This window comes from Papio anubis, chromosome 8, assembly GCF_008728515.1.
Source record: "Papio anubis isolate 15944 chromosome 8, Panubis1.0, whole genome shotgun sequence".
NCBI classification, from domain to species: Eukaryota; Metazoa; Chordata; class Mammalia; order Primates; family Cercopithecidae; genus Papio; species Papio anubis.
The window spans coordinates 3,264,829-3,278,573 of record NC_044983.1 but is presented as its reverse complement, the minus strand read 5'-3'; the positions used below and the strand labels follow the sequence as shown (position 1 = coordinate 3,278,573).

At 41.1% G+C, this 13,745-nt stretch overlaps 1 protein-coding gene across 5 annotated transcripts in view; it reads left to right on the top strand.

Moving 5' to 3' along the window:
- The window catches only part of CSMD1 (CUB and Sushi multiple domains 1), a 2,034,404-nt gene that overhangs the window by 1,614,330 nt on the left and 406,329 nt on the right, over window positions 1-13,745 (top strand). For all 5 annotated transcript variants that reach the window (XM_031669914.1, XM_031669913.1, XM_031669915.1 and 2 more), the window contains 2 exons: window positions 8,019-8,135; window positions 10,803-11,018. In XM_031669914.1, the coding sequence (XP_031525774.1) occupies window positions 8,019-8,135; window positions 10,803-11,018 (333 nt within the window). The remainder of the gene's footprint in view (window positions 1-8,018; window positions 8,136-10,802; window positions 11,019-13,745) is intronic.

The window sequence follows — 13,745 nt, the reverse complement described above, 5'->3', positions numbered from 1 at the left end:
AAAATACAAAAAAATAGCTGGGGGTGTTGGCGTGCCCCTGTAGTCCCAGCTGTTCAGGAGGCTGAGGCAGGGGGATTGCTTGAGCCCAGGAGGTCAATGTTACAGTGAGCCAAGATCACCCCACTATACTGCAGCCTGGACAGTAGAGCAAGACTGTCTCCAAAAAAAAAGCTATTAATAAATCTACACATTTTGGGTGATGTTAGAGTTTGATATGAGAGTTTTAGTCAGTCATGTTTGATAGTTTTCATACAACCATAAGAATTGTTCTCGTTACTCGTTACCCTTTAAATCTTAAGCAATCTCTTAAACCCCATGGGTTTTTCTCGCAACAAAAGCTACATAAGTAGGATATTTAAACCTTTAAACATTCATAGCTCTCAGAAAAGAAAAAAAAATTAATTATAATATTCTACATCAATGTGAAACACAATGAACTCAGTGTCTGTCCTGGGTCCATAGCATCAGTTCATTGTGTTTTTAATGTTATTCTTTCACACATTCAAATGTTAAAGAAATGAACATTGGGGTAAATTGTCCTTTAATTTTGTGAAAGACAAATGCAAAGAAAACTTTGAAATTTTTTTATTAAATAAGTATTTTTAAAAACTGTTTACTCTCTCCACAAGCATTTATTGGGAACCTGCTGTATTTGCAATCACACAGAAGTTTAAAATCTATCAGCATATCAAAAGGAAAGACATTTTTAAAAATCACACAATGAAGTAAGTGCTTTATTAGACACAAGAAAAGTGGTTGAGGATAAAGAAGTGGGAGGAAAAAAGTTCCAATTTGGGATATTGAAAGGTTGGAGGCAATTTTGGAGATACGTCTTTGAGATGGAGGTTGAGAGGAAGGGACATGTTTCAATGTGAAGAAATGGTTATAAACTGAGGTGCAGAGAGAAAAAAAAAGAGTACTGGAGGATTGAGGGGTGTGAATTAATCACTGAAGTTCGACGATGATCAAATGCCTTGAGTGCTGGTCTATGGACATAGTCAGAGATTCATGCTGCAGTGTCCGGCGATCCCACTGTGAGGACCAGGGTTTTCTGAGAGTGAGGCGGGGGATGTGAATCAGGATTGGAATCTCTCCTGTGCAACTGGACTGCCCTAATTTACTCCCCTCCTTCCTATCGGGAGATTCTGCACAAGATTCCTTTGGGTAGAATGTTTCTATTATAAATACATATGTGAACAACATATTTATTCATAAAAGTATATTTAATATGTTTATTCATATAAATAAATATATGAATAAATTCAGTGACTTCTGTAGGGCCTGGAGAGTCTATGAATATTATTGAAGTGGAAAGTAATTCATTAAGTCTGGCTTCAAATAGAACTGTGTTTATGGTTTCAGGAGAAGAAGAAAATGATGGAAAAAGAGAGAAAAGATGGAAACAGATCAGGCCCAAGGCTGTGCTTTCACAGGTTGATCTCTTTGAGGAAGAGGCAGACATGCAGAGGCTAGGCGATTGATGAGACCAAAATGATCTGAGACACATCAGTTGAAGAAAGTCAAAATGGAGAGTAGATAGAAGTGTCACTAGGAGGATACAGGAGTTTAGGAGAGAGAGATGACTCCAAGGTGACATCCCGAGAAACCTAGCAAGCAGTTGGAAATTCAACACATTTGGAGAACGAGGTCAGTTTTTAACATGTACATGTGGAAGCTGTCAGGTTTCAAGTTACAGCTGGCACGGTGGAGGTGAATGTCACCATCCAGGGAGCTAGAAGGTTTATAATCACCGGCTCCTCTTTTTCCCATCACCCTCTCTAACATGGAGATCACCGTTGCCTGTGAAATTGTCTGCGTGCTTCAACTGCCGCCTTCCTCCCATCCATAAACTTGCTGAATTCAATTTCTTAGTTCTAGTCAACAATAACTGACTCTGCAAACTTCCATTTATTAGAAGACTTTGGCAGGGTCAGGGGAAGTGATGGGGTGAAGGGGGTGGTAGGAAGTGCAGAATCCATCAGAGGGCTGTGTGCTTTGCTGTGAACATCAGCAGGAAGCCGCAGGAATGAGTTGGCAGGGAAACCTCAGCAGACAACCTGTCTCAGGGCAGCCTGCTAACACGGGGTTGCTTCTGATCTTCTGCGTTTCCTCCAACCTTGTATCGCTTACTCCATAGTCACCATCCTGGGAGTGGACATTTGCCAGGATGTGCATTCATCACTTCGTTGATTCACCAGCATGTCCATCATAGTCTAATCACCTAGACCTCCTTTGAGTTTAGAAAACAAGTTAATATTCTTGTTCTTGGAATAAATCAGACCTAGTTATCTGAATTAATTTATTTATTTATTTATTTATTTATTTATTTATTTATTTTGACAGAGTCTAGCTTTCTCACACAGGCTGGAGTGAGTGGCGCAATCTCGGCTCACTGCAAGCTCCAGCTCCCGGGTTCACGCCATTCTCCTGCCTCAGCCTCCCGTGTAGCTGAGACTACAGGCGCCTGCCACCACGCCCGGCTAATTTTTTGTATTTTTTTTTTTTTAGTAGAGACGGGGTTTCACTGCATTAGCCAGGATGATCTCCATCTCCTGACCTCATGATCCACCCGCCTCAGCCTCCCAAAGTGCTGGGATTACAGGCGTGAGCCACTGCGCCCGCCCATTATCTGGATTTTTAAAACTAAGTTATTTGCCTTCCCCATTGGAATGTAAACATTGGAAAAACAGGGACTTAATCTGTCTTATTCATTGTTCTGTGCCCAGCAGCATCAAAGAGTGTTTGGAAAACAGTAGTGTGTTTCTTAATAAGTAACTCTAAATGCAGGATTGGATGGATGAATGGATAAAAGCAGAGGACAAAAGACAGAACTTGAAAAACGGGTGGATGGGTCAGGCGCGGTGGCTCATGCCTGTAATCCCAGCACTTTGGGAGGCCGAGGCAGGGCAGGTGGATCACTTGAGGTCAGGAGTTCGAGACTAGCCTGGCCAACAGGGTGAAACCCCCGTCTCTACTAAAAATACAAAAAATTAGTTGGCCATGGTGGCACATGCCACCTACAGGGGAGGCTGAGGCAGGAGAATTGCTTGAACCCAGGAGGCAGAGGTTGCAGTGAGCCAAGATCTCATCACTGCATTCCAGCCTGGACAAAGAAGCAAGCCTCGGTCTCAAAAAAAAAAAAAAAAAGAAAAGAAAGAAAAAAGAAAAAAGAAACAGTTGGATGCTTTACTTCAACTCAGTCGGGAAAATATCACAACATATGTCTCCTCTTTTGTTCTTCAATGATTTCTGCATATCTTAGTCCTCCTTCCAAAAGATTTCTGATGTAACATACCTGCATCCTTGATGTTGGGTAGGTTACATAAATAGTAAAGTAAAACTCAAGAAATTACAGCATTAAGGACAGCAACAGTAAAATTTTACTGTGTCTTTTACAGCTACTCAGAAAAGGATCCACCATGCATGAAGAAACAGATTAATGTAATTCAAATTATGGGCAGCTATATTTGTAGCTCTGCTAAAGGAATGTAGGCATGTCTACATATGAATATAGCCATAACCTGTATAGACACTAAAATGTAATTCAGGTATTTCATTTTATTCTCTCCTCTCCTCACTTCAATTTTAGGTGAGAATACCAATTCAATTCTTCACACATCAAATTTCCTTTTCCTGAAAAATATTATAGGATTTGTGGACAGAATTACTTTTATGTAAAGTCTTCATGATATGTGAATTGGACTGCATTGTGTTTGCACCCATATAAATCTAAACGAGCCTGACAGCAGCTTTATCTCTAACTTTCTGTCTCACTTTGCACCTAATGACAGCGTGACGGGGCTGGTTAGTGATTTCCAGGTTCCATGAGATATGGTTGGAAAACATCAAAAAGAGGGCAGAGCGCATTCCCTCCCAGATTTTTCCCCAATAGATGATCAAGTAACTTTTCTTGATGATATGAAGACAGAGGATAAAATAAAGATTGATTGTTTTCATGCTGTTAAATGTAGTTGGATATGACTTAATTTTAACAGTTTATATTACATATGCAGATTTTGGGATACAGACCACTGACAAGTAGCTTTGGATATAAGATGTCTCAGTTTTACTTAAAATGTTTTAAATTTATTATGGTGAATGTTTTCATAAAAATCTGAGAAGTTATTGCATCAATTCACACGAATCCAATCACAGACCAGTGAAAAGTGACCAATCCAAAGCTTCTGAATTCAGGACTCCTCCGTCCTCTGCTGGTTTTCTTCCCACTACATGGTGCACTGGCTTCAGTTTCCTCTGTGGAAGCTTATGTCTACATTCACTGCACCGGTGATCTCACGTCGTTGTGGTCTCCCTTCTACCCCTTGCTCAACCCTCTTTCATGGACTCCAGACCTGTGCATCCAGTTGCAATGTCAGCCATTCCACACGCAAGCTCAGCAGACATAGAGCTTCAGTATCCAGAGCTGAATGCCTGCCTTACTCTCATAACCTCATTCTCTCAATGTCTCAAGTCTCCCCCTGTAGTTATTTCACACTCAGGTTAAGTCCTCACAATCAACCCCAGCTCCTCCTTTTTTCTAATCGTAATACCCACCTCCCATTCAGGGGAAAGTCCCACTGGCTCTGCCTTCAGGACACAGCCAGGTTCAGACCATGTCTTGTCATCTTGCTGCCAATGACCTGGTTCGGGGTCCTGATCGCCTACCTCCCTCCACCCCTGTGTGTTCTCTCAGCACAGCCTCAGGATCAGGGCCCTGCCACCCCCGTGTGTTCTATCAGCACAGCCTCAGGAGCAGGGCTAAACCTTAGGTAGGTCATGAGGTTGCATCCTTTTCTAGGTAGGGCCGCCCAGTGCCCCATCATGTCACTGAAAGAAACCTCCAACTCTTCTGAGAACCACCGGCCACAGAGGTGTCCTTTCTGTTCCCTACACCTGCAGCTCCACTGTAGCTTGAGCCCTGGTCCTAGCCACTTTCTCTCCCCAAATTCTTCCCCAGGTATTCAGTGTTTCCCTTGTCTCTCTCAAGTCCTTATCTATAGACCACTTCCTAAGTATGGCACCCCTGGCCACCCACAGCCTCGGACTATCCCATCCCTCTTTCTCGATTTTCTTCACAGTCATGTGTCATCTCCCAACATTGTACATCATCTGCCTTTTATGTTGTTACGGGTTTTATCCTGTCTTTTCCAACTAGAATGCATACTTTACAAGGGCAGATATTTTATCTCTCTTATTATTGATCGTCCCTGATGCTGGGGACAGGGCCTGCTCCATAGCAGGTGCCAAATAACTATGTGTTGAGTAATTTCAAGTGGGATGTATAATGTCTTCTTTCACAGTGGAATGTGGAGTCACTGCAATCTGAAGATGCAAAAATTCCATGAGAAATTCTTAAAATATTCTAGAACTTATTTTAAAAATTTTCTCTTTTGCTGGTTTTTACATCACGTTTCCCATGAGGTTTACATATTAAAGGAGATGATTTGTTCCCTTAAGATGCATGGTTAGTGAGCATGATGAGGCTTGTCACATCTTTCATCGATTATCTAATTCTTTTGTGAATATTATTTGTGGAAGAGGCTTTTATAAAACATAATTCAGAATGATCATACTAGTTGGAAGAAGCTACTCAGAATATCATTTACCTCATGATAGGTCATCCTACCTAGTTTACGAAAGGAAGTATAAATACATACATGCACAGAATGGGGACATGTTGAAAAAAAAAGCAAAAGAATCTTGTGAAATGCATAGTAAGTTGTGACACTGAGTGATGTTTTGCTTTTGAGACACTATTGTGAGCTGCTTACATGTCTTCACTGATTTCATTCTTCAGCAAGCAGGAATGAGTTGTGATTTCTGCCCCCTTTTACATATGAGGCTATGGAAACACAGAGGAGTAGAGAACTTTGCACGTATAAGTGGATATATTAGTCAGTGTGCTCCAGAGAAACAGAACCAAGATTTGTTGTGGGAATTGGCTCATGTGATTGGGAGGTCAAAAGTCCCACGATCTGCCCTCTGCAAGCTAGACACCTGGAAAAGCCAGTGGCATAATTAAGGCTAAGGCTGAAGACCTGGGAACCAGGGGAGCTGAAGGTGCATGTCCTGGGTCTGATGGTTCAAGAACCAGGAGCTCAGAAGTCAGGGTCGAGAGAAGATGGATGTCCCAGCTCAGGAAAAGATAAATTTTTTATTCACTCTGCCTTTTCTTTCTTTCTTTCTTTCTTTCTTTCTTTCTTTCTTTCTTTCTTTCTTTCTTTCTTTCTTTTTCTTTCTTTCTTTCTTTCTTTTCTTTCTTTCTCTTTCTTTCTTTCTTTCTTTTCCTTCCTTCCTTCTTTCCTCCCTCTATCCACCCTTCCCCCCTCTTTCCTCTCTCCTTCCTTCCTTCCTTCCTTCCTTCCTTCCTTCCTTCCTTCCTTCCTTCCTTCCTTCTTCCTTTCTTTCTTTCTTTCTTTCTTTCTTTTGTCATTTCAGGCTGTCTTTTGGTCTCATCCTGCAACCTCCGCCTCCCGGGTTCAGTCGATTTCCCTGCCTCCTTCTAATTAGCTGGGTCTCAGGCTCCACCACTATCCCTGGCCTTCAATTTTGTATTTTTGGTAAAGATGGGGTTTTGCCATGCTGGCCAGGCTGGTCTTGAACTCCTGACCTCAGGTGATCCACCTGCCTCAGCCTCCCAAAGTGCTGGGATTACAGGTGTGAGCCACTGTGCCCAGCCTTTTCTCTACCTTTTTATTCGGTTTAAGCCCTCAGCAGATTGAATGATGCTAGTTCACACTGGTGAAGGCAAATCTTCACTCAGTCCACTGCTTCAAACGCTCATCTCTCCTAGCAGCACCCTCACAGACATGCCCAGCCTCTTACCAGCTATCTGGGCAGCCGTTAGCCCAGTCATGCCGGCACATAACCTTCACCACCACGGTGGAGGTGCTGCAGTGAGGGTGGGCAGCCAGGTCTCGAGATCTGAGCTGGTGGCATCCATAGTCCTCACAACTGCAGGTGGACAGGTTCCAGGAGAAGGGCAAGACCCGGAGCACTTGGTGACTCACAAGACACGTGGCTGTTTGTTTGCAGAGCATGAATAGCAATTGCCTTTCCTGCCTCTACCGTCTGGCTCTGGTGACTCCATTTCCTTTTATTCTTTTTCAGTTCAGTGCTTCCATTCAGAGGATAGTTTGAGAGGTCTTAAGATATGAAATAAAAGGAGAAAGTTGGTGGGAACATGTCAATATTCTCCTCTTGATGTTTGTAAAATTAGGGTATATGGAGTCTATTCAAAATGTTAAATTATTGATGTCTTAAGAATTGAATTCCTGTTAGCAACTCTCAGTAGGTAATGTTTTGATCAGTATCTATCAGTAGGTACCATTTTAATCACTTAGTATCTATTACCCACTGTAAATTGTGTTCTATAATGGCAGTCATTGCAAACATCTATCCATAAGATGGATTTTATCATAATTTCTGTTTTCAAGATAGGAGAAATGTAAAGGATTGAGAGACTTACCAGAGATCACAGAGCTAGTGAGTAGCTGAGCCAGCATTTGAACTCATAACTTCCTGACATCAGAGTTGAGCACTTAAGCTCCCATATTCTGCTGACAGCCTAATTATTGCCACTTTCCCATTGAAATGATTACATAAAACTTTCTCTTCTTTTCTTCCAAAATGAGTGTCTGAAGTGAGTGTTTGAACGTGGCATGGTTTGTTCAGGAGATTGGAACTCACTGAGGTGCTGAAGGAGACCAGCAGCTCTCAGGAGTGCAAACCTGCACTATTTCTGCAATTCTGAGGCTTGTGGATGCAGGTTCCCGTTCTCCGGCTGTGCTTTATTCTGTGTTATGTTGTCAAGGTTTTGTAGTGGTTAAGATGCCTACATATGAACCAGCATAATATATTTGCAAGTAACATAAAGCTCAGGTTTTACTTGGTTTTTCTTGCATATTACATTAGATCTGTTAAGCCTCCTGCAAATTCCATGCCATTTAACCAGTATTTTGTTCTGGCAATCATTGTGAAACTTTAGTGCTACAACCATCTCTCTCTATTATTTTAAGCCCTGTGTGGAGGCTACATCCATGGAAAGAGTGGAACAGTCCTTTCTCCTGGGTTTCCAGATTTTTATCCAAACTCTCTAAACTGCACGTGGACCATTGAAGTGTCTCACGGAAAAGGTAAGAATCTATCATAGGTCTCAAACATACCAACAAGTAAATGAGATAGAAACGTGGGAACAAAACCGAAAACATATTACAGTGTAAACAAGTGAGATAACTACTTTTCTCATGTATAGTTCAAAACTTTGACTTATTATTTAATAAGATTTTGGAAGAAAAAATAGTCTTTCAACTGTATAATAAAAACAGATTCCTTGTTTTGCTCTCTGTTTATCAGATAACCTGAATATATGCATGTGAATAAAAGCTTGAAATCTAGGTATCGTGGTAAGGAATAAAGGCATCTATTCAATAAAATGTGACAATTAAATAAAAGGAAATAAGTGATTGTCTAACTTCTAATTTCCATAATAAATCTGGGACAGTTTTTTTTTTTTTTTTTTTGTTTTTTTTTTTTTTTGAGACAGAGTCTCGCTCTGTCGCCCAGGCTGGAGTGCAGTGGCCGGATCTCAGCTCACTGCAAGCTCCGCCTCCCGGGTTCACGCCGCCATTCTCCTGCCTCAGCCTCCTGAGTAGCTGGGACTACAGGCGCCCGCCACCGCACCCGGCTAGTTTTCTGTATTTTTTTAGTAGAGACGGGGTTTCACCGTGTTAGCCAGGATGGTCTCGAACTCCTGACCTCATGATCCGCCCGTCTCGGCCTCCCAAAGTGCTGGGATTACAGGCTTGAGCCACCGCGCCCGGCCTATCTGGGACAGTTTTTGTACTTTCCTTGTATTTTATGTTTACCCCGTATCATCACACATAATGAATAATTTATCTCCACATAATCCGGAGATGCCCCATGGAATAGATATTTCTATCCTCAATCATACATAAGCATAGTGAAGACCAGGACATCCTGCACTTTGTGTAGGAATGTAGATTATAATCACTAGGTTTAGGATCGTAGCCTGACTCTTTTTCCTGTGACTGAACTTGTCATTTTTAAGAGTCTATTTGGGGCCAGGTGAAGTGGCTCATGCTTGTAATCCCAGCATTTTGGGAGGCCAGGACAGGCATATCACCTGAGGTCAGGAGTTCCAGACCAGACTAGCCAATATGGTGAAACCTGTCTCTACTAAAAATACAAAAAAAATTAGCCAGGCATCGTGTACATCCCTGTAATCCCAGCTACTCTAGGGGCTGAGTCAGGAGAATGGCTTGAACACAGGAGGCGGAAGTTGCAGTGAGCTGAGATTGCGCCACTGCACTCCAGCCTGGGAGATAGAGCGAGACTCTATTTTAAAAAATAAAATACAAAAGAGTCTGTTTGAAATTTCAATCACATAAGTGTTATGTAGACTTTGTCTTTTCACATAGATTTGAACCCTAGTTAATATTAAATGGCTACATTTTATTATGTATACTGTGTGACACTATGTATGCTACCATGAATGACAGGAAAGAAGAAGTTGCTCTGAAGGAAACTGAGCATAAAGGAGGCACAGATTATGAGTGACCAAAGTTTTATAATCATAAAAATACACATTTTTATTAGAAGGTATCTATTCACAGTTAATTTTATTGATTTCACTATAGGAATCCAGAAATAAGACTTTGTAGTTGTGGTTACTATGAGGTCATATGCTTTAGGGGCATCTGAAACTACATTTTTTTTTTTTTTTTTTTTTTTTTTTTTTTTTTTTTTTTTTTTTTTGAGACGGCGTCTCGCTCTGTCGCCCAGGCTGGAGTGCAGTGGCGGGATCTCAGCTCACTGCAAGCTCCGCCTCCCGGGTTCACGCCATTCTCCTGCCTCAGCCTCCCGAGTAGCTGGGACTACAGGCGCCCGCCACCTCGCCCGGCTAGTTTTTTGTATTTCTTAATAGAGACGGGGTTTCACCGTGTTAGCCAGGATGGTCTCGATCTCCTGACCTCGTGATCCGCCCGTCTCGGCCTCCCAAAGTGCTGGGATTACAGGCTTGAGCCACCGCGCCCGGCCCTGAAACTACATTTTTAAGGAAGTTTTTCCTCATTTATACAGACCTCCAACTAAGATTTTTCTAAAGGACACTTGTTTAGTGTAAATTGAAAAATCGTCTGGTCCTTTGTCCCTCAGGGACAAATACTGTCCCTAAGAGCCTACTGACAATTTTTGAATGAAGCCCATTGTAAACATTCTCACCTGTTTTTCTTAAATATCCATATCTATGCCAATATCTACATCTATATCTGTATCTATATATTGCTACATCTATAATCTCCTTATTTACCTCAGTATTCGTATCCACATCATATCTTCCTATTTACGTCATATCTGTACTTATATGCACTTAAGTATTTATTTTTGTTGTTTATCCCCTCTGCTTTTTTTCATTTCTAAAGCCATCCTCTTTCCACCCATTTTCCTCTTGAACTTCAAAGCTAGACTTACATATTAAGAAAACATTTTAATATTTTGATTAAGGCTTAGTATGTCTAAGTCCAGAAAAAAATTTTCAGCAACTGTTACCTCTCCTAACCTCTCTCTTTTTCTCTCTCTCCTCTACCTCTCTCTCAATCTCTGTCTCATCTCTCTATCATCTCTGTCTCTGTGGCTGTTACTCTCTGGAACCTGTCTTCCCTGTCACTTCCTCTTCCTCTCCATTTCTTTCATCTGTGTCTCTGTCTCTGTGTCTCTCTGCCCCTCTCCCTCTCTGCCCTCCGTGTCTCTTTCTCTCTCTCTCTCTCCCCTTCATTTCTCAGGAGTTCAGATGATCTTTCACACCTTTCATCTTGAGAGTTCCCACGACTATTTACTGATCACAGAGGACGGAAGTTTCTCCGAGCCCGTCGCCAGGCTCACTGGGTCAGTGTTACCTCATACGATCAAGGCAGGCTTGTTTGGAAACTTCACTGCCCAGCTTCGGTTTATATCAGACTTCTCAATTTCATACGAGGGCTTCAACATCACGTTTTCAGGTATGTTGGTCTTGTTTGCTGTTTCTCTCCTGTGGCAACAATACTGCTATTTCTCTTCGTGAGAATGTGTGTGTGTGTGTGTGTGTGTGTAATGTGTGCATGAGTGTGTGTTTGTGCATGCATGACTGCAGGCATGATTCCAACCGATGGGGTGCAGGAAGCTGAGCCTTCACAAAGCAGGGTACAAGTACAGTTATGTGGCATCCAGAAAATGCCACTTTGTGTTACACAATCTGTGAATTCTCATCTCTGAAAAATCTGTAAATGTCACTATCTTCTGCAAAGCCCTTCTTACTCAATTCTCTTCACCAACTCTACAAGATCTCTGAGGAAAGTTTCCTCATTGGGAGGCATCCTCAGGGTCAGTTATCACCTGATTGCATTGGTTTCTACCCTTCATAGTTGCCAATATTTGCATTGACAACCACCTCTAGGATGAAAGAAGCACGTGGACACACACAGTTGAGGATGAGCTTATAGTTTCATGTATTCATATGCAGTGACAAAAAATACTCCAAGTTAGGTAACATCATTATTTTTAATGATAATATATAGATAATATTTGCACAAGGTTTATATTACAGCAGAAATTATTTGTATGGGTTAGCTTGTTTAATTTGTATAGTTTATGACATAGATGCTCTTTTTTTTACAGATACAAAAAAAATTACCCCCACTTAAAAGCTGACCAAACATGTGAGAGATAAACATGGTCATATAAACAAAATGTGAATGGGTCACATTTGAGTGTGAATGGGTCACACTCAGAACCTCTGCAATATCTTCATTTCCAGCACGCCCCTACCCTCTGCCAACAGAAAGGGCCCTGCTGCCAATGGATAGGAACAATCACATTAACTTGCATTTGTGCATATGATGCTTTGGACAAAGAGAGTTTTCCTTCTTTATTCCTCATAGCCCAGATCAAATGTAATTTTCATAAGATGGTCCCTGGGCACCACAGTCACATGTAATTTATTCTACTTTTGAGATCTCAGAAATTCCTTAATAACTTTTGATGCCACTTACGAGATTATGTGTTGCAATATTTGAGTATGTATCTTATCCCCCAGACTAAGACTAAAAATCTTGGTAGAAAGTTTGCTTGCCCCACTTTTATATAAACAGCAGCTCTACTGCTGTATCTTACTCATAAGTAAGATGAGTTATTCGTAAGTAAGATGATTTTCCACTGTATGGGGATTGACACCTCTAACCCTTGTATTATTCAAGGTCAACTGTACTTGAATAATACATGGGTTAGGGGTGTCAACCCCCGCACAGTGGAAAATCTGAGTATAACTCTTAACGCCCCCAAATCTCAACTACTAATAGGCTACTGTTGACCAAAGGCCTACAGTCAATTAACACATAAATAAACTAGTATCTACATATATTTTGTGCTTTCATGACATACCTAACATTTAACTAATTTTTAAGATCTGTCTTGATGGCACGGTTCATCTGCATGTGTTTTTAAGTTGTAGCAAATCTCCAAAAAATTGCCAATATGTTTATTGAAAACAATTCATGTTCCAATGGACTCAAGTAGTTCAAACTCACACTTTTCAAGAGCCAACTATAAGAAGAACTTCACGATTGCCTACTAACTACTGCATGATGAGAAGCATTATGTAAAATAAAATAGTGTCTTCAAGGAAAATATTTCTTGGGGATTTCAACATGCTCTAAACTATTTTCTCCTCCCTGTAATTCTACCTAGTTGCCATTTATCTTAATCTGACTTTGTTGATTTTTCTTGGTATTTCACTGCTCATGTGAAGCTTTCAAGACTGGCTCAGACCACTTGAGTTCTTGGAAATTTGTTGTAATCAGCAGTAATCATGAAACGTGCCACTTTATATATCAAAGACTTAAATCTTTCCAACACTAATTCCTAAATCCCTCTCTCTGTGCATTCTCCCCTGGTGTATCGCAATTAGTATCACTATGAGAATATCACTTCCTCCTGTTCTTACTTTCATCATGATCCAAAATGAATTTAAATAGACTTCTCCAAAAAAAGAAAATGGCAGCAACGCAAGTCTGTTGTTCACTTCTGCAGGTGTTTCTCAGGAGTCTACGCAAATTCTGTTCATTTTACTGCATCAGTTTCTTATTCCGGTGCCCTTAGCACAGGGCTGACAGTAACTCTTTTGATGACTACTGTCTTAGTCTGTTTGTGCCACTTGCCATAATAGAATACCTGATAGTAAGTAATTTATAAATATTAGAAATTCGTTTCTCAGTTCTGGAAGCTGAGAAGTCCACGATCAAGGTGCTGGCGTTTGGGGTGAGCCTTCTTGCTGTGTCATCACATGGCAGAGGATATAAGACCAAAAAGGGAGGATCGCCATGTCCCCATGTGGTAGAAGACCAGAAGTCCTTTTATAATGGCTTTAATCCATTAATGAGGGTGGATCCCTCGTGACATAAACATCCCCAAAAAGGGGATCAAATTTCCAGCACATGGATTTTGGGTAACACTCTCGGACCATACAAATAACCAAAAGTCAGAACGGAACTATACAGCTGACATTCTCATTATAAACTACTTACACACGCAAGCAAGCCAACAACCACATACTCTTTCTTGGGTCTTTACAGTGGTAACAGTCTGTAAACATTTAGAACAATTCATCTCAATATAACCAGTAGAAAATAATACCTAAAGCCTGCAGAAGAAATCAATTCCATCTAGACAGTTGCACACAAGCAGAAAGGTTT